Below are 21,670 nucleotides of genomic sequence, written 5' to 3' on the forward strand. Positions count from 1 at the left end.
GATTGGATATTTTGGTGGGGTTGTGACTCGGGGTTAGAGGTTGCTGAGTATACTCACATCGAAGCTGTGTTAACCACACAAACAGCTTCCTGAATAATAACAAGGTTTGTGGTGGTCAAACACATGCATGGGTTTCGAGCGACTGTGTGGACCATTTATGTCTAAGTGCACCTCGTCGTTACCCGGCTGCTTCTGGTGGCCCCTCATCATCACCTTCATCGTCATTACCCTCACTAACACACACAGAGTCACTGCCATTACCAACAGCTGCATCCCGATCTTGAGTTCATAACTAATCATGTCTGTGCCTGTGGTCGCAATAGATGGAGTTGCCTTTTCCTAAATTGGGGGTGTTTTTGTGTGTATGTGCATGTGCATGTGCATGTGCATGTGCATGTGCACGTGTGTGTTAGCTGCTGAGCCATAATGGAAACCTCAGGCGTGCGGATGAGCAGAGTAGAAACACTGATGGATGTGTCTGGTCACTGATAGAGGGTGGCTCTGGTATGAATGAAGGACACACTGAGGCAGGGAGATGGAAAAACGGAAAGACACCAGATGAATTAATAGAATGGATTTTATAAGGAGAAAGAGGAAGGTAAACAGAGAAGAGAGTGAGAGAGAGTAACGGCATCATATCGATGCTAACGGAGGGAAGTGAAGCTGCGTGGAGCTGCATGTTTACATCGCACAACGATGATACCATCAGATATTGTTACAGCTGTTGACTTAAATGCATACAATCAATTATGCACAAACTGAAACACAAGATTTTTTGTGCATCACAGAGACTGTCCTTGTCAAGGTAAAAAAAAAAAACTTGTTTATGTCATAATCATTGCCTCCGTTAGTAAGTGGGACAAATGGTTTGGTGGTAAAGATTTGACAAGGACCCAATTGCAATGTCTAGATGAGTGAACTGTACAGTCTCGGCGTATCGGTGGTGATCCAAGGAAGGAAACGGGATGAACGGGGTCAGCGTCTTGGGTGGTCAAGGCTCAATGATGCAAGCGGGGAGTGCTGACTCAGATTGGAAGGGTATCAGAATACGCAGTGTTTCATAATTTGTTGTGTATGGGGCTGCATAGCGGCAGCCAGGGCGGCCACGCCGAGCCCCGTTTATTGCTGAAAGCAATCAGCAATTTCTGGGAGCATTCGCACTGGGCTACAGAGCAAAGGAAGAAGGTATCCTTGTTTGAGGAGTCACGTGTGTGTGTGTGTGTGTGTGTGTGTGTGTGTGTGTGTGTGTGTGTGTGTGTGTGTGTGTGTGTGTGTGTGTGTGTGTGTGTGTGTGTGTGTGTGTGTGTGCGTGTGTGTGTGCGTGTGCGTGTGCGTGTGCGTGTGCGTGTGCGCGTGCGCGCGTGTGCGTGTGTGAGAGAGATCAGGATGGATTATGGGAAGAAGCAGTGTGGTAATTTGTGCAGTGTTTTTCTGGAAAACTTTGGGCCTGCCCTCCATGTGGATGCCACTTTGACACATACAACACACTTAAATATTGTTTCAAACAATGCATACACTCTCATAAACTTTAATGAAAACTGGATTTTTGTAGGAGGACAATACAGTATGTGACAGTATTCGACAGTATGCGACAAAGCAAAAAAAATATTTCAGGAATTGCTCTCTCTAAACATCGTCCAGGATGTGCAGCACAAAAAAGTTGGAGTAATGGAAACCTCACCAGGCAACTTATGGGACGTAGAGCATCTACTGATAACATATTGGTGTCAGATGCAACAACTTCAAAGGTCTCGCGGCGTCCATGCATTGATAGGTCGAGGCTGTTTCAGCAGCAAAAGGTCACTGTAAATCTCTCTCCCAGCTCGACGCTGCTGCTCATCTCCAGCGACCTTGAGTAGCAAGTACACTTTCAACTGATGGGGACAACATGTCTGGTGAATAACTTTACTTCATCACCAAAACACATCTGCAGCATGGCAGAGGTCTCACGCAGCGTTAAACACAGGGAGAGTTTGTGTCACGACTGACACCAAGGACACAGTACTCTGGGGGATTTGTATGATTTGGGACATTACAACAGACTCGTCATCAGACAGGTGGTCATAATGTTATGGTGGTCCACCTCCACATGCATGGAGACATTCTGTACATCTTGCAGTGTCCACTCAACGTGGCTAAAGTGTTAGCTGGAAGTACGGAAACTCTTGACACCGCTTCCATTTGAAATACTTCTAATTGGTCAATTGCAAACCCTTCATGCTCAATCAGCTGTTGCCTAGCAACTGCAGTCCGGGGGAGCAAGAGGAGAGGAGTGGTTAAAAAAAAAAGAAAAAAGAAGAAGGGTCGGGTAAAAAGTGAGATGGAGAGCAAAAGGGAGGTGCAGGTGATGGTAGAGGTCGAGGGTAATTTAGTGTGTTTCTGCTTTTTCTGTTACAGAGAAAGACAGATACAAGCAGGGAGGTGAGAGGAGCAGGGAAGGCGGCGAGAGCGAAACAAAAACAACCCCACAAGCACATTGAGATGGAGAGAAAGTGAAAAGAGTCAAATGTTGCCACCCAATTCCATTTTCGACAGATTCACTTGAACAGGCTCAGTCATGCACAACCACATGTCCAATTTAGTTGCTCGAGTGTCAACAAATGCTGCACCTCTGAAGCAACCCTTAGAGTGCTTTCCTGCATGATTCACTGATAACACTGTCAGCTAACATGTACTGTACAGTGTTGTCCCACACAAGACAAATACCAGCAAATTACCAAAGCAGGAAGAAAGAACCGGAAAAAAAAAAAAAACATCTCGGGCAAATATTCACAACCAAACTGATGAAATCTTGGATACACTACTATCTCTGCTGACTTGGCAAGACATCTAATCTTCCCTACCCTAATATAGAGTGACAAGGCAAGCTAGAGACACTACAAAACAGATACATTATCCAAACCAACTTTGAAATAAACATTGTAGGCCGGCCTGCACTGATGTTCTCTCCAACTTCGACTGGATACCTGCGACTGCAATGACTCTGAAAACCAGCAAAGGGAGTTTGAGCCTTCATCATATCATTTCATATGAACAAAACCTGCATCTGACGGGAGAAATGAGTGACTCATTTTGCGAACTGCTTTTTAGTTGCCTCAGCTGCTACAATCTGGGATGATGCTCACGACCATGTTTGTAATTTTCAATACTTGACTGTTGATGTTAGACATTTAGGAAAAAAAAACAAAGAGAGATTATGAAGGCTTGAAAATTATTCCTGCTCATTTCAAGTCTCCTGATTCTCTTCCCATCTGTCACTGATTTCTTTCTTTTGAGGATGTCAACACACCTGTAGGTTTCCACCGCACAAATGAATAATTTAACAATTAACTCTTAGCGTTTAGCTCACTTTTCTGTGTTTGATTATGTTTAATGGCAATAAGAAAACAGCGTGTCTCGTACTGTAAATGCAGCTTTTTGGAAATTGTCAGGCATTTAACTTTCAGGCTAAAAGACTTGGCTTTAATTCCTTTACAAGCATTTTTTGATTTTTTTTACTGGTTTTGCAGTTTTGATCATGACTCATCATCATAGAAAACAGTGATCTTGAAAAAATACCCCAAAAAACCTTGATTCAACCTTGGTTATCAGCAGTTCTGAGTGAATCTCTTTACGGAGGTTGGCGCTTCTGCCCGAGAGGATTCAAGACTCCTCTCTGCTGCTTGCTGAGATGTGTGAGAAAGTGCAAAATTTTAAACTGAAGCGGGTATCCCCAAAGTAAAACCTGTGACACACTTACTGAGGATCCCTTGAAAGAGTTCAGAATAGTACGTCAATGTCAAATGCGGCATGCTGCTCTGGGTACCACGAAAATGTACCGCAGAGCCCTGCACACTACTTGGAGGGGGGGATAGAAAAATGCAATTGCAGAGGAGTCATGTGTGTCATGGTCACACGGCGTTGTGTTTTGAAATGGATTTTGTATTGCTTTGTGTCTTTACAGCTTCCTGGTGTTCTGTTTCAAGTCTTGGTATGTTGCCGTCTTCTCACCTTTCATCATTTTGGTCCTTGGCATTGGTATTGTCAGCTCTAGTCTTTACGCCCTCTCTCTAGTTTTCGCTTCACATGAATGGACTTCAGATGGACGTTATACACTGTACACGGCACACTTCATGCTTAAATCGTAATTTTTCAGTGTTTGACAAAGACGCTTCAGCACATCAACAGGTGAAATGGGGCTCAAATCTCCAACCTTCGGATTGGAAGTCGCTACCAGCTGTCAAACACTCCAGTCCAGTACAGGAACGTGACTTAACCTGATCATACACCAACTGGTAAAAGTGACTCGCTAAAATGTAGCAATGCGAAATGGACAGTTCGGAATAAGTCTCAGACATTTGTGCTGCAGTACAAATCAAAGATGTGTTAGGTCTGTGTGCCCTTCCCTTTTGTTCTCTCTTTTCCATCCCTCTTCCCTCCTGAGGTGGTCGATGAGAAGAGGCCTAGGTGGGTGGTAGTTATCCCTTAATGACCCAGTTTACTTTGAAAAGGCATTGATCGCAGTCAGTGCTTTGCTTAACGCTAACAAAGGAACCTCAAAGCCCATCTTAGCAACATCTTAGCACTGCTAGTGTTGAATGGAAAATGCTGCAGATGACACTGTATTTTACTCTACTGAATAAATACGTGATGATCCTCAGCACTTTGCCGTAACACATTTTTGTTTTTGTCAACCGGAACGTGATTAATCTGTATAATCTGAGATGGAATGCAAGGGACTAGAATTAAAGTACAAATTCAAATTCCCCCCCAAAAACACACGCCATCTTTGTTTACCGAAAGAGGAGCAAAAGCCAACTGGATTTAAATAATGTAAATTGGATTCTCCTTCATGCAGGCTGGCAGTTAAGCAACAGCACTGAGTTCCTCAAATGACAGCCCTGCTATCAACAGTTGATTGGGATTGAAGAAGAGAACCAGTGTGAGCGTGGGAAGGCATTGTGGGCAGTGAGAGCATGTGGGCGTGTAAGTGCAGTGTTAAAGTATCATACGAATTTTCAGCATTTGTAGTCTCAAATCATAAGTAATTCACTACATATCCACTCCAGCAAGCAAATTATATTTAAGTATATGTTGTTGGTTTTTTTTGCTTTCAGCAGTAACTAGTTTTGGTGAGCATTAGTGTCATCTGCTTTGTTGTAAATGCCCCCCCCAAAAAAAAAATCACCCACCTTTTTTAGTTAAAGCTGCAATTTGAAAAGAAATGTTGACTGGGACCTGTTAAACTGCAGGATCACGTACTGTAATCACACATTATTTTCAACTTTTTAAATCCCTAAATGATACTTTTATTTGAGACTAGATAAAAACTAAAGTCAGAGTGGAGAGAGTGTGCAACCTTCTTCATTTTATACCACACAACCATTTCATGTCATCACTTTATGGAGTGCACCTGTCAATCTTTGATTTTATGGCTGAGAAATTAAATTTGAGGACTTTGTACTGGTTGGACCTCCTTTGGCAGCAATAACCCTTAACCGAATTTGTTCAGATGAAAGACAGCCACAAAAACGAGATCTTGTGGCATCCAAAGCAATAAAGCAGCCCTGAATCTTGACGCTTCCTCTGCTTTACTCCACTATAGTGTTACTGTTATCATGTATAGGAGGTCGGTGAACTGGATAAGACAGACGAAAGTAGCATCTGTTTTTGTGTCTTAGCCACCCTAACCAACACCTCCCATTAATGAATAAAACGAACATTATTCGACATTAAAACAATTTTTAAGCATGATACGTTATGTCCCTTAAAATCACATTGTTGTTCATGGCTGTAATTGAATTAAATTGAGGGTCCCAATCGTGAAAAATGACAATCTTCACAGACAATGTTTTTTTAATTAATTCGCAGGCAGTAACATAAAAAAGTCGGCATAAACAACAAGTAGCACTGTACAAACCGACAATAAAAAGCTGAGTCACACTGATAATAGATGCTGGTTGTCAAAATGGTTTGATTTAATTAATAGAAGACAAGGGGACTCTTATTTTGTTCTTTTCAGAAAATCTGTTGTTTATAATGAAATTGTGTTTATCTCAAATACTTAAAAAATGCAGAGCTACTTTATAGCATTTCAATGGTAATTCAACCTCTCAACTGCAAATACAAGCTCCATCTCATCTGACCACCAGATATATGTTCAGGCCAGGTGGTAGAGACCTGAGCAGTGCCCTTCGGTCTCTGGCAGATTAGCTGCCATGTCTCACCTCACCTTTTTGCCTGAGCCTGGGAATGAGGTCCCTGGCTTGATCTCCATTGCTAATAAAGTGGGCTCACAGTCAAGCTAATCACCATCATCTCATCATTGCATAAAGAGGAACACATTAAATGCAAGTAGTGAGTCATATTTTTGGCTCGCTACTCCAATAATATGATCCCGGGGACAGATGAGTGCATTGACAGTGCACTGGAGTTAAACTCAACCCCCCCCTCCCTTTCTGTCGCTTCCCTCTTGTTGCCTGACTGCATACAGGTGGGGGCAGCAGAGGCAGGCAAGCGGAGGCAAATCCCTGCAAAGGCATCCAAACTTCTGCATAAAAATATGCAGGGAGAAGTGCTGCGTGGGTGCGTGTGTGTGTGTGTGTGTGTGTGTGTGTGTGTGTGTGTGTGTGTGTGTGTGTGTATATATACACATTTTCTGCACCAATCAATCAATGATGACCTACCAGCCCTGCGCATTTGTTATCATATGGATGTTTCAAATCTTCCCAGCATGTGTCGCCATGCTGAAGCGGGTGTCTCAACCTGTTATTTTTGTCTCGTGAATCAACAGTGTCGCTCCCTGCGTTATGGATGTCAGGAACCATGGCCGTTGCCATGGTGATGCCACACTGCAATATTCTTTTGCAGCCCGCCTGCCCGCCAATGCTTGCAGCAGCTTCCAAGCTGGGAAAAACGACAGAGGAGGGAGGGGAAGAAAGAGGAGACAAGAGGAGAAACGAGAGTAGAGGGGGTCTGCGGCAAGATCCACCAGAATGCTAATCATCCCTTCTCGACAGTTTGTCCTTCATTATGCGGGAGACAATGCCCAGGACCTCAAGAGGGGACGTTAATGTGTACGTAAACACACAGACACACGCAAAAGAAAGAATAGAAAAAAAAAAACATACCCATGCACAAATTGATATATTTCACACACCCTCACAGAGGCTAAACAAAATAGACAATAACGTGTGAAGTCACACAGTTCAATAACAAAATGAACACTCACACGCACACATCCTCTTGCTCGGATTCCCATGTTGTACATTGACTTCACAACATGTGTCGGTACTGCAGGGCTCCGTCTGACTGCAACCAGCAGCTCTGCTGCTGAGACATCCATGCCATTAACAAATGCTCAATTATTAACGAGACACAAAATGGATCTAATTGCTCACTGCAGCCTAACATTTCTATCTGCATTCCCAGGATATTCCAGTGTCCAGTAAGATTCCTGCTTGTTTTTCAATCTCCTTCACATCTTTATTGAATTCAGGATTCAAGTGTGAGTTTCGTGTCGAGTACACTAGAAAACAGATGACAGGCCGAGCTTGGTTTAAAGTGGTTGGGGACAATGTCAAGGTCACAAGTCATTTCTTGTGAAGTTCTATCATCGACATACTGTAATTAAAACTGCTTGATGTGCAGCCATAAACTAAGCTTCAGAGGTCACTCTTCTCTCTTTGGAGAGATTCACAGACTCAACTCTGCTCATGATATCTGTCCCTTCTTTACTTTTATTTGGGAGGATATTAAACTAGTCATGTTTTATGAAGCATTCCACAAGGATCTATTGTCAGCCTCTTCAGTTTCATCTTCTTGTTAATGGTAATAAAGGATGCAAAGGGGACTGGCCTAGTTTTGCTAATGGTAGCTCATTAAGCTTAGCTTGCTGGATTCAGAGCAGGGGGATTACCCCAGCAAGACAGAATCCATCTATGCTTCCAATGGGCAAACCTGACTGTGAACAAGAATACCATACCACCAGAATATTACAGTATTTTGAAAATGTCTGAAGTAAAAAAAAAAAAAAGAAATAATGTGAAAATACCCTTATAGGTTGTAAGTCAATAAGGAAAAGCTCCAGTGAGATTGTTAAAACAAGATATGTGGTAGACAGGCAGGCACAAGCTGGCTCAGTAACACTGCATTGTCATACTGCATACCCTTGGGTGCAGCAGGTAGACGCAGCTTTGTGAACCCAAGGTCGACTCCCAATTCGCTACAGTCGGGGAAAGTGAGAGAGGAGTAGGGGAGATTCTGACAGAGACAAAGGGGGGAGGTGAAAAAGAAATAATGAAAACTACAACAGGCAGAGGTAACCCACAAGGGAATGTTGGTCTAGCATGATGTGAAGGCTCATGGGAAACTGTGTAACTAATGGTCCTTCTCCTTGCCCCAATTACTGTTGGTCAGTCAGAGTGGGTCTCACTGGTTCCAGAGCCCTATAGAGACTCTCTACAATGGTCCCATGATCCCACTCCACACCCCAATTACGAGTAACCCTCAATTCACTGAAGTAGGTGTCAGATTGTGCAATAAAAAACATTAGGGACTATCAATAGTGGGAGGAAAATTAAATATGATCCAATATGCCTATTTCCCCTGTATGTTGGTTTGAATTGCTTCTCCATCTTGTTTGTTGTTGCTGATTCTTCTGCAACGTATTTACATGCTTCTTTTAGAGTTTTCCATACAGTAAATGCAGTGTTTAACTACAGTGCATTACCATTTTATCATTTCCATTTTTCTACCCTTTATTGCTTTACTGGGTATGTGGGTTGCCTTCTGTTTCTGGTTACACATGATATACCTAGAGGGCCTGGATGCAGTGAAGCTCCAGACTGTTTCTCCCCCAGCTGAGCCCCGAGGGCCCAGTGCTGCTGGTGCTGGAAATCTGGCAGGCTAGGCAGACATGTGGAGCCTGCGCCTCAGCCCAGGCATGCAGGATCCACGACCCCAAGGGGAATACAAACTCCCACACTGAGAGGTTTATATATTCAAAACACTCCCCTGGCCGGGAGCTTAGAGTCTGAGAATACTCCACGAGGACTTGACTGCACACACTGACAACATTCACGGAGGAATATGTTAAGCAAGGCTTCGCATCACCCTTTAGGCAGGCTTAAATATAGAAGTGGCTATCATCACAAAAGAAATATGGCTTTGTCTTGAGTTGTACCAGTGGGATGTGCATACTTCCAGAGAGTATAACACGGGGCCACAAGATGTAAACACATCTGGCAATGTATCAGACATTTCGCCCCTGGAGATCTCTCACAAGATTGTTTTCATCAAGGGCTTCGGAAAAAAAGAGCGCCTGGCATGACCTGTTACTCTTGGATAATCACTATTTATCAATTCACAAGGTTTTTTGTTATTTAATTAAAGATCTAAAAAAAAAAATCAAAATGGTGCAAGATAGCACCAAGTACCCTTTCATTCCCCCACAGGACTCTGGCAACAAACAAGCAGACAACAAGTAAATCCATTCAGTATGATCAAAAGAGGTCTCCATAAAAATCCAACCATCCATTTCCTACGCTGCCCTTTTTACGACCTCTGTTTAGCAAAGGGGTCAATGAAGATGCAGCTGATGCCGTCATTTCCTGAGGACTCTTTGCTCCTGGGAGCCAGTTAGCCGTCTCGCGCCCTACATACTCGAGTCTAGGGGACTTGAAAGACAAGTCATTAGGAAACATCTGCAGTTAGCAGTATCCATGTTCTGTGGTCTGTAAAGACAAATGATTTAATCTGAGCCGCAGCTGAATAATTGCTCCTGTTGACCAGTTGTTTTTGAGTTGTAATAAAGTAAACGCAATCTTGGCTTTTCCACTGAGTTACCTGTCAGCACCTGAAGGGGAAAAATATCAACGTGAAATGGATGTTTCCAATAATGTAGTTATTGCTTCGACAAATCCAGCGAGAGGGACGTATCCAATCAACACAGCAACAATCAACCTAACTAGTTTTTGTTTCCTGCGGAGTGGACAGATGTACTTTGATATATTCAGAAATAACAAACCCCATCTGCTGAGCACTTCATTAACAATTCACTATTACACACAGATACACGTCCCAATAGCCCCTCAATGCACCAACTCTATAACTAGTTTTACCACAACAATCTTCAGGTCTCCCTTGGTGTAATGAAACTTCTTGTTTTTACGTAACAACTTAATAACTTCAGGAGTTGTGCAACCTCTTAACCATCATTTTAAGCATTACAAGGTTCTATTCTAACAAACAGCCTAAAATGACAAGATACAACAATACATTCTGACTCAAGTATTGAATCCATTGCCTTTGAGTAATCTGGTGGACAGTTTTAAGCTGAACAGAAAGACAGACGTGTAGCAGAGTGAAGCCTTTCTGCACATTTAATTTGAATCTACTGTGAATAAGCATCAATACATTCCCAAAACAATTGCTGTGACTGAGTAAACAAATATGCAATTGTGTCATGTCAACTCGCACAGTTCACATTTCTTGAATATCACTGACAGTTATGTGGTAACACACTACACTTGACTGAAAACACACATCACATACCACCAACCTCTGAAGCCAAAGCTACATTATGTTCATTTGTGCTAACTGGGCCCAACGCTAGAGCAATCCTGACCATCGCGGAGAATCTCTGTCTACTTGTATAGTCACAGTATAGCACAGCTAATTTCAACTCTAAAGCACACCGGCTCTCCAGCAAAGAGGAGCCCCTGCCAAGTGCCTCTTTTCCAATGAGCTTTGCCAAGATCTCCCATCCAAGTTGGCAAATGTCCGGCCGTGGCATGAGCTCAGGAGGCAGCGATGGCTCACATCCTGACCCAAAAATAACAAACACAACAAAGATACTTGCTCTGCAGCCTGTGGCAGACATTTTGTTTCTCGACACTAGAATATATACACACACACAAGAATCTATGTCACCAGGATTCTCCCGGCTGAAGCAAGTCACATCGCATCAACATAAACAGTATCATAAAAGAGCTTGAGTTTGGACGAGATGTCGGAGACAGCACAAGCACACTGACCTCCAAGCTGTACTCCTCCACAGTCCTCCTGAGCGGGTCCACAATCTGCCAGCAGATGAGGATGCACAAGTCAATTAGCAGCATTCCACCAACGATAATCAACAGCTTCTGGTCCTTTATGATCTGGGGAAGAGAAGATGAGAAGCTTGCATTAGCCTAATAACCCACACCTGCTAATGTTATGTAATAGACTGTGAGTCTGTGGAATCGTCTCAAACAACATTCTTTACTGACCACTGTAATTATGCGAGCCAAGTAATTCTCATTCCATCTTAGGCCCCAGAACCCTGCTGCTTTCATTGTGACCATATAATCAAGGCCTGGTAACAATGCATTTAACTGCAATTAACCACATACTAGGACAGATAACCACCCCCACAGTGAGTCTAAAAGGAAAAAAAAACTTTGCATAGATTTCAGTAGTGTCACATTTGCGCACTGTTGGGTCATTAATGCCAGATGAGACAATAGTGACCCTGGGCTGAGAACCACTGTGATACATTTAGCTTTCTTTGTCAATTCAGTGCCATGAACAACCCAGGATTTTGTTACCTTGTGATGAGAATAGTTAAAAGATCTTCCAAACGCAAGCTATCAAAAAGTGTCTCTTTTGTACCCTGAACTTTCGGGGGGATGAAAGTCATGACCCGTTTGTGATCTTTATTTATAATAGCGTTTGACTGACTGGAAACATCGATCAAAGCAAAGGTCAGGGAACACAAGCTGGGCTGTGTTTGGAGAGTATCACACAGCACACATGCGTCTCAGTGGCCTCACATAAGCCTTCATCCACCAATAGACTCTGGATGAGATACATAAGAGGGATGGTTTTTTTATTGTTGTTTTTTGATCTGCTGACTTTTGATGGCGCAGTAAAAATAGACAAGACAGGTTTTGGTTTTTTTTAGTAAGAAAAAAAGTTTTGTTTTGTTTTTTAAATAATCATCAGGGCAACTTAGAGAAAGTTACAAAAAAAACAAGTGAAAATACAGCTTTAAATCCAATAACCAAATGTGATGCCAAGAATGACAGTATCAATATTAACCGCATATTATATGACATAAATCCTGGTAAAATCCAACTGATAATTATTCCAACAGTAAATAAGATATGTGATATTTTTCAGGAATTTATGAAAAAACAAGCTCCGCACCACCATCTGCTCCACAGTGATATGTTTCTCTGCCAAACGAGACCGCTAGACAAACTATGTAATGACTCTAAATTACCTGAAGTGTTATCTGGGTTTTTTTCATTCAGAGATATTGGCACACTGACGTACCAGTTGGGTTGCAGTGTCTTCGACTTAATGGGTAAATCTGTTTTAAGGGCTTAAAATCACTGAAAAACACAGAGCGTGGCCTTTACATGACCAAGAATGCAAATGAATTATTAAAAATGAGTGTTATTGATGAATAAGCAAACTACATTGATTGACCACAGTAAGTGCACAAATGCTATTGTATTAAAATAAAACACCATTTCTTTTTCAGTGCTTTCACTGGTAATTTACACACAACTGCAAACAGACAGTATAATGAGCTTGAGATATTTATCTTGTCTTGTATTTACAGTTTAGCACCAGTCAAAAAAGACCGGAGGTCAGCTTTTATAAGTTTTTTTCTTAGAACATGTGAAGTTACTATACGGTGCCGTGTAAAAGTCTTACACAGGTGTGAATGAGAAAAAAAGGGATTTATTCATATTCAAGTTTATTCCAGAGTAGAGGACATGAATGGTAAATATAACACCACTGTCATCAATGTGAACAAGGAGTCCTACAAATAATAAAAACAGAGCCTGAGATCTTCTTATGGTAAAGTAACAGTGCCCACCGCTACTCCACCGTGTCACCCTTTTGCACCTTATTATATGAAAAAAACCCAAAACGTAATTATCAACATTGGTTTTATAGAGGGAATATCATTTTGTTCACACCTCCCTCTAATGTTTGTACAGTACTGCATGTGTACCAAGGTTCAGAAATTGGACTTGATGTTTATCCATCTATTATACCTCTTTATCCAATCCGTAGTTTCAGGGAGGCCGTGGTCAATCCCCGCTGGCATTGAGTAAAGGCAGGTAACTCCCTGCAAATGTTACCAATCCATTTTCACTGAGAATACTGCATCTTGTTAATTTTGTTTTTTCTAATACGTATGTTTAAGTTACTTTATTTGTCTTGTTTTCAGTCATAGTCAACTGTAATTACTATGCTGAACTCATAATGCTGCACCCAGAGTGCTGAGGGGTTCAAGGGCCTGGCTTAGTGACTCTCAGTGGTCAACTGTTGGCAGTTTGATTCAAACCTGCTGAACTCTCGGTCAAAAGCTCACTTCTTTAACCTCTCAGCCACTACAGTCCAGATATTCAACAGAGATAGATCATGTTTTTGCCTAATACGTGTGTTAAGAGTGTAATTTCATATGTACTGAGCTATATGACTGAACAGACAACGCAGAAAGTGGAGGAACCTTTCTTTCTGCAGTATCTGAGATTTCAAATCTTTTTTAAGAAGCGAATGAGTCCTCTGTCACTGTACTGGAGAAAAACAGTGAAGAAGTGATGGGTGTGGGTCCAGTTCCACACAGTTTGAAGAATAGACGGCACACACTTGTATTTGTTCCTCCCCAGACAGCAGTCGGCTGGTTTTTCAGGGCAACCAACAGCAACTGAAGCGCCTGCACTCAATCAGTGTGGGCGAACTACGATGGGACTGTCCTGCACACAGACTAAGGCCCTGAACCAACAGACAAGGGCTGAAGTATGAGGGAGGAGTGAATGCAGCCTCTGAAGAAACATTTGTTTTGTCTGTGTGAGCAAGAGAAAGAAGGTGAAAGAAAGGGAATTGGGCAGAAATAATTGGCTGTGAAAGGTCATGGCAATACTCGGCTAAGAGAGGCAACACTGAGAGCAGAAAGGCAAAACTGTTTTGTTTTCCTTGAATGAACTCCTGCAAACAAAAACACTAAATTAAAGAAGTATAAAATGCCAGGTCCCCTGTCATGCATTTAAAAAGAAAAGAAAATAGTGCAGTGAAAACTCAAACTAAAATACAGTTCAGCCACGGTGCTGTGCTTTTTAACCTATATTCTGGATCCCTCTCTTCCCATCTTTACATTTTCTTTTTTGTGTCCAACCTACTTTATTTGTCATTTGGGGCACTTTGTTCTTGTCCCGTTCCCTGCCCTGCTTTGCCTTCCACCTCCCGTCTTACCGCCCTCCCTTCTGCCACTAGGTCCCTGTATTCCTCCGTTTCTCTCACTTCTTGATCCATCCCTCTTTCTCTCTTGTCTTTCCACCATCTCTCAGACAGGCCATCCAGACTTCCTTTACAATATGAAAAAATGTGTGTGAGAGAGAAGGAGAGAGACAGGCAGATAAAGAGTAAGAAAGAAAAAGACAGAGCAAGGTCTATAAATACAGAAGAGGCCAAGCACGGTTAGAACGCTCACTGAGCTCCGCACCACTTTACACTTCTCTGCTGTTGAAAGAGTTTGTGTAAGGTGTTTAGAAAGCCATTTGTATTTCTAGGTCTTTATTTCCTCACAGAGAAGATCCTAAAAGCAGGTGCCAGGGGCTGCCAGTCTTTCAGTGTGTTTGTTGAAAAGCACAAGTCGGAAAAACAGTCACCCACACACAACTGCTGCGATTTCAAAAGGCATGTGAAGCCTCCCGGATAAGACTGTCAGGCCTACATGTGCCAGTGGAAATGTGTGTGGTTATTTGAAACAGTGGCTTGTTACGCAACACAAATGCGTGACGGGTTTTTTTTTTTTTTTTTTGGGAGAGAATAGCTTCCTCTGATCTCATTGATTTGATGCCACTCATAAGCAATATAGAGAATAACTCATTCAAAAGTATTATGTTACCATACCCCACCACAACTGGCAGTACAATGCTTGTATGACTAATTAGTATCGTAGCTGCAAATGTTACAGTTTGAAAGGGCTTCTTACACAGCGCTTTTCTGGTACATCAAATTAGTTTTTGGAAAACCGCAGAGCTGTTTTTCCACTTAGTCTTCAGGTACGTTAAACTGCGCAAAATACTGGAATGAGTTTATGCTAATGCTCTGTGCAATGTAATTTACAATGTCTGGAAATCTTCTTGTAATTGTGTAGCCTAAAGAAGAGAAGCTGCTGTTATCGTGGGGAGATGCTTTTACTCAGCTGGCTCCCAGTGACTTCTATTTCTGAACTGTTCCAAGTGATGGCTTCTTCTTCTATTTTTCTAACACTCACATATGTTTGATTACTCCTTTTGATCACCTCGTGACAAATGCAAGCAAGAACACAGAAACAATATAGTTTTCAGCCGACGGTTGACATGTAAACAAACTTAGTGCCTGCAACACCATCATTTGAATACTCCTGTGTGTACAAGGTTTTATTCTTAGCTGAAAAAAAACATGTAAGCTGAAGTGCAATTCATTTCTGTGAGGTTACAGTTGAGCATGATTTATTCAGCACCTCACTATGGGTGATATGAGCAGTGGGATGCCACAGTGTAGCTCCCAAGGAGCCGTGAGGTTAAGGGTCATACCCAGGGACTCACAGTGGTGACAGTAGCTGGGAATCAAACCTTCGTATCCCAAGTTCTCTAACCTCGAGGCCACAACTGCTCAGAGAGCGAGCTTGGCTTTACACCACTACTCATCATGGGAATGAAAACACATGGAACAGTGACCTCCAGTAGAACAGACATGATCTCCAGTCATTCGAAGTTGCTTCCCTATAATCCAACTTATGAAATGCATTCTTTACCTTCTTCTTCATCTTAACATTTTTGAAGATGGCGTGCACCCTCCAGGTCTTGGCAAACATTGCGCCGAAAGCTGTTGTGTATCCAACAATGAGAATCCACGTCCGAACCTATCACAAAGACAGCAGCAGACATAATTGTATCGTGTGGTAAACTGGTGATCAAGGCTTAAAATGGCATCTGATCTGACAGCTATTTGCATTTTTCTCGAGAAGTTCATTCAAAATAGCATTGCAAAGCATTCTAAAAATAAGAAGCTGTCGGATTTATTTTCCATCTCCAGGAGTGCTGAAAGAACATAGTGGACCATGAGACTGTCACACTCCTGAGAGTGTTTAATCTTAATGAAAAAACAAAATGCAAACCCTTTACTTCTTCAGTACAAAAGACACTGTTGACATGTTTTAAAAGCTTCAAATTTCAATAATCGAGAGCATCTCAATATAGCCATAGTGTGAGTGCAAATGTTAATCACATACATATGATGCAAGTGTATTTTTTGGTTTGTTTTTATGCAAACATCTGTTCTTTAAACCACAAATACTGTATACATCTGCTGAAATAATTACCCCGGTTCAGTTTTCTATTTCAGCAGTAACAAATCTAGGCAGCAAGCTGGGCGAAGAATAAATAATTCTACTATCTATTCTCAAGTAGACCAGCACACATTGATCGGTGGAGCACTGATCAACCTCTGTGAATCCTTTGCTGCGTAAACTCTTCTGAAGTGACAAGCTCCATTCTAACTCTGCAGCCGGGCCTCAGGCAGGTGACGTGCCCTGCCTCTACATTCCTTGGGAAAGCACATGTATGTGTGAGCTTCTCTCTCCGAGAGAGCGGCATCTCAGTGGAAACCAGTTATCACTGTAATCAAAACGCTTTAATTAATCCAGTATCTACATAGTCACACAGTAATGCTACCTGAGGGGAGACACTTAATGTGCTCTGCGCAAGCTAAAGACCTGCAGAGAGCGATTCAATCAGTTTTTACTTGGTCACATTGTGCATGTGATTAGCCTTTTGGCAGTATTTTCAACATTTCAGCACATTTAACAAGTTTGAAAAAAGAAAACTACTTTAAGTGGATTTTGTGAACTGTACAAAGATTCCCATACAGAGTTCAGAGATTGCAGTGACAGAAGGTACCGCAAATGGATGCAAATATCGAGAAAAACATCTTTAAAAAAATACCAAAAAGAACAATAGTAGTTAATGAAAAATGCAACAGTGTCCACAATAAATATTTGTGCAACTGCAACTTTTAAGTGGCACATTTCTATAATATATGTTGCCTATTAGAGAGTAACGTTGAGGGGACTTACAGTGCAGAGGGTCTCAAACTCTTTATCAGAAACAAAACCTCCATCTAGACCGAACAGGAAGATTGATGCATAGGAGAGCATGCCTCCTAAGATGATCAGGTTGTTCATGTAGGGGCTGGACATCTTGATTAATCTAAAAAAAACCAGCAACAACAACATAAAATTAACATGAACATGATTATAACAGATTATAGAGTAATACTTAATGTTTTACAAATAGTGAAATATTAGTGATCTACAGAGGGATCATCACTCACGACCAATTTACGCTACTTGGGCTGATGTTTATCTATCCATTCATCACTTCCACCAAACTGTTTAATTCATCCCGGCACTAAGTATTCATGTATTTCAGCTCTATCTCTGTCAAAGCTCTGCTTCACCACTGCTGCATGCTGACCTGTGGTTCCGGTTCTTGATGTTGAAAAACAGGAAGGCCCCGGCCATGAGCATGCCCAATATGGTGATGGTGGACAGGATGCTATAAAGGGGCACGTTGATGTGGCGGCGCTGCAGACGCACAAACGTACGGTCTTTGGGAGGTTCCACACCTGTGAGCAAAGAACACAACATTAAAGGTGCTTTGGTCCACTGTTGAATCTGTTGATCCTGAATACATCAAATATGGCAACTAAAAGGTGATTTGGGGCCATATTTTCCATTTTCACTTGGTCAGATTCAGACCTTCCTCCTTCACGGCTTTTTCTCAACATCCACTGAAAAGTGACAGTGCAGCAGACATCCAGTTATTTGAGATCCATTTCCTGGTCTTCAGTTTCCCACAGCTGAGTGCATTTTCCACTATGCACCACAGTCATGTTATTGTGGTTGGTTCCTGCACTTTCTTATCTTTTGCTCTATTTTTCTCCCGCCAGTATGCCAATCGATTGTGATGGCATCATCTTACACATCTCCACTTACTGTGGTCAGGGATGTGGAAAGAAGCTTTTCAGATGGTGCAGTCTGGAGTAGAGTGGAGTGCATGCGGAGCAAGGCCGAGAAGATGAAGAAATAGTGGCAAAGCGGGGAATGGCCAGAAGTATCAAACAAATTACAAAGTATGCCAACACAGGCAAACATGCGACGGGTGAAAAATGGACTGGTAAATAATTTAGTTGACTGAGGACAATTTACTGCGGTGAGTCCCCACACTGAGTGGTGGTGTTGCCTGAGTATGTCTGGGTTCAAATGAGCAAGTGGGGGAGTGCTAAAGTGGTGAGCTGTAGGCCTGCAGCAATGGAGGAAAAAAATGCATCAACACTATTTGCTTCTTTATTGAGCTGTACACCCCTCAGTCAGCCACACACACACACACACACACACACACACACACAGACACACACACGGGCACACACACACACGCACAATCACATTAGCAGAGATGTGTAACCTGCGTCATACCTTGGAATCTGATGGAGTTGTTGATGAGATCCAGCACATCGGCAATTGCATTGTACTCGCCCACCTTCACCTCTTGGCCCTCTGTTAACAGACACACACGCACAAACCAAAATGAAGTCACATACTTTCCTCTCGCTTTTCACACAATCGCGGTTTAACATGTTGAAATGTTAATATTTGCTACCTTGCACTAAAAAACTAAAAATGGGAGTGTTATCAGTCTTGCCAAACTGATGAAACAGCCCTGAACCATTGAAGCATTGACTCCATAAAACCTCTGAAGGTGTGCTGTGACATTAACAGCCAATTTATTGAGACCCATAAGGATCGACCTTCACATTCATTTTTCTTCCTTGAACAACCTATGACAGATTTTGAGATCTGCGGTCCAGGAATACCTCACAAAAGCTGCCGTTTGTTCAAACCAACTGGTCCAGTCATCACAATCTGGCACTTGTCAAACCGACTCAAACCTAACACTTATTCATCCATATTTCTGATTCACCACGTCAGCTTTGAGATAAAAATGTTTAATTGCTGTGTAATATACCCTGTCCACTAACAGGTGCCGATCTAAAGAGATGAGTATTTATGTCACCTGTCAGTAGTCATAATTTCATAAACAATTCTATATACTACATACGCACAGAGCAAACAAGCTCAACAATCATCCGTTCCACTGCCTCACTGGACATCTGCTCAGAGTTTCAGAATTTTGCCTGCTCTCTGTTAGCAACAACACTGGCTCTCAGGTGTAATATTGTAGGAAGCATGACCTTGTCAGACAAACCTGAGCGTACAGTCATAAAGATCACTCGCTTTTACACAATACACATGGGAGGAGAGAAGAAGAGGATAGGACGAGAAGGACAGATTATCCCGATTCTTTTTCTGCACACACTACATAAAAACCTGCAATTTCCTCTGGTGTGCATGCACAAATCTCTCTGCTCCTCCCTGTTATCACTCTCTCAGTCTCTTTGAACTCCTCAGCAGCGATGTCCTTGACAGGGAAGATGACAACATTGGCTATTGCAGCATCACAGGGCACTGCGATCCCCTCTTTCCCCTCTCTGTGAATAACCTCATTCGATCTTCAGCTCTGTCATCAAAGCATCACCAAATGTTGGGGGTTAAAGATAACAGAGGACGGTTTTGTTGCCCTGAGATAAATGCACAACATACCCCCCCCCCCTCAACTTCATCAGAACTGAAGGAGGATCACTGACCATGTTTTCCCTGACCACATTTTACACTCAAAACAGAAGGAATTGAAATATCAGCAGTCCTCCTTTTGAGGCGCTAATATACTATCACAGCAGTCTGTCCCCGCGGGGAATATGGATGGACGTCACAGACTATAAATTCCAACCTGTCGCTCAGTCTGTGCACAGACTCATTCCTTCCTATTGGATTCATCACTTTGAAAACAGCTGTATCTCCGCTGATTAATTGTTATTTGAATTTGAGAAAAGATTCTAAATTAAAGTGCTTCTGCCAAGGTTGTTCAAAAATGATTAAAAATAAACAAAACATTTGTGATACACACGGTCACATAAAGACACAAAGTTTTGTTCTTATAACCATGGATGCCTCAGTTTGTTCCTCTGCAGATGCTCACCAGGAGATCAAATATATGGTCAAATGTTGAGTTGCGACACTGTATTTTAGGAGAGCCGAAGCAGCAACTGCATCCATTTCTTTGTCCCAGTTTATTTTACCCACATGTGTTTGTGCAGGATCTCAGTCAGAGGATTTCGATGACTTTTTCGTTGAAGAGTTTGAATCATAAATGAATTGGAATTGTTTGTTGCGCTCCAGAGAGATTTGCACGGGTGTTACCGTGAGACCCAATGAGGCTGTGTCAACCAGTTTAAAAAAAACAGAGGACTTTTATTGCAAAAAATAATTCTTATGGCGCTAAGTTAAGTGTTTTTGAAGCCAGTCAAAGCGTACGTGGATTGATCACCTCGCTCAGTTTGAGTCGTTGTCAATATTGGACGAAGTATAGTGAACTCCTGCAAGTTCGCCACTTCATTGGAAAGAAAGGAAGAGAGAAATTTAGGTTTATCTACACAAAGTAGAGGTTCTCCTGAACCTTGAAATTATTCTTGGGATGTCTGTTAATGGCCATGCTTGACTTAAATCCCATTAAAATGGATTAAATTAGAAAAAAAAAGAGCAGCAACCGAATCAAGCTTCTGTACACAAACGTTAGATTAAAATCACGTAAGAAAGGTGTGAGAAGCTTTGGAGAAACTACAGAAACATTTATTGGAGGTCATAAAGATCAAAGGATGTGATAATTAGATATCGATTTTTGCTTTGGGGCTTTTAGGGGAAAATCTGATTCATCTTTTGTGCTAATGTTAAGCGTATTGTTGTGTTCTTTAAAATCAAATGTGCAATGTTACACTATTTAACAAGGTCTGTAGACGAATTCCATTCATTTCCACATCACTCGTCTTGCAGATTCAGAGAGCTGAATAGTTTCCAATGTTTTTGTTATATTTCTGTTACAATGATGCATATAAACAAACTTAACGCAGCGGCTGGGGATTGATTAAGTTTCGCTGATGGTCGATATGATAGGCTGTGTGAATACAATCTTAAGTACTTCAGTGACTGTTATGAAGGTTACCCAGTGCAGTAAAATAGATTTTTTTTCCACAATGAGAGGGCGAGAATAAGTTAATTATTGTTTAAATCATGTCTCCCCACCATATTGATGCATCAGGTTCGGTCTTGACAATTAGTGGAAATTATGTCATGTACAAGTATTGAAGATTTGCACTTAAGCACAGGACTGGAACAAATGTACATCCATACATTAGTCCTCTTTTAGCCTTCCGTCATCTTATAGGTACGTTTTAAAAGTAACATTTCATTTCTCTTTTGATTAGCCTTTCACATTCATATATTCAGCAGTATTTTCTCCCTTTCCTGTTTTCTCTGCCTTTTGTTGATGTTTGACATATGTGATACGCAATCATGTATCAGGAATAATACAAAATGTGTAAATGTGTACTGGCTGGACAATTCCTCAATGATTATTCAACGTTCAATTGATTTTTAATGCTACTTCTACAATGTTACAACCTAAGTTATTAAAAAAAAAAAAAAGTAATACAATATTGATTCAAATATTTTACAACATTATTCACAAAT

The 21,670-nt window shown here is 41.7% G+C and overlaps 1 protein-coding gene across 1 annotated transcript in view; it reads right to left on the reverse strand.

Moving 5' to 3' along the window:
- Positions 1-21,670, reverse strand: part of gabbr2 (gamma-aminobutyric acid (GABA) B receptor, 2) — a 197,413-nt gene that overhangs the window by 37,865 nt on the left and 137,878 nt on the right. Inside the window, exons 9-13 of the mRNA XM_080485290.1 lie at positions 18,503-18,583; positions 17,502-17,652; positions 17,102-17,234; positions 15,782-15,889; positions 11,016-11,138 (exon numbers count right to left, since the gene is read on the reverse strand). Of these exons, the coding sequence (XP_080341416.1) occupies positions 11,016-11,138; positions 15,782-15,889; positions 17,102-17,234; positions 17,502-17,652; positions 18,503-18,583 (596 nt within the window). The remainder of the gene's footprint in view (positions 1-11,015; positions 11,139-15,781; positions 15,890-17,101; positions 17,235-17,501; positions 17,653-18,502; positions 18,584-21,670) is intronic.

Source organism: Lipophrys pholis (assembly GCF_963383615.2).
Source record: "Lipophrys pholis genome assembly, chromosome: 17".
Classification (NCBI taxonomy): Eukaryota; Metazoa; Chordata; class Actinopteri; order Blenniiformes; family Blenniidae; genus Lipophrys; species Lipophrys pholis.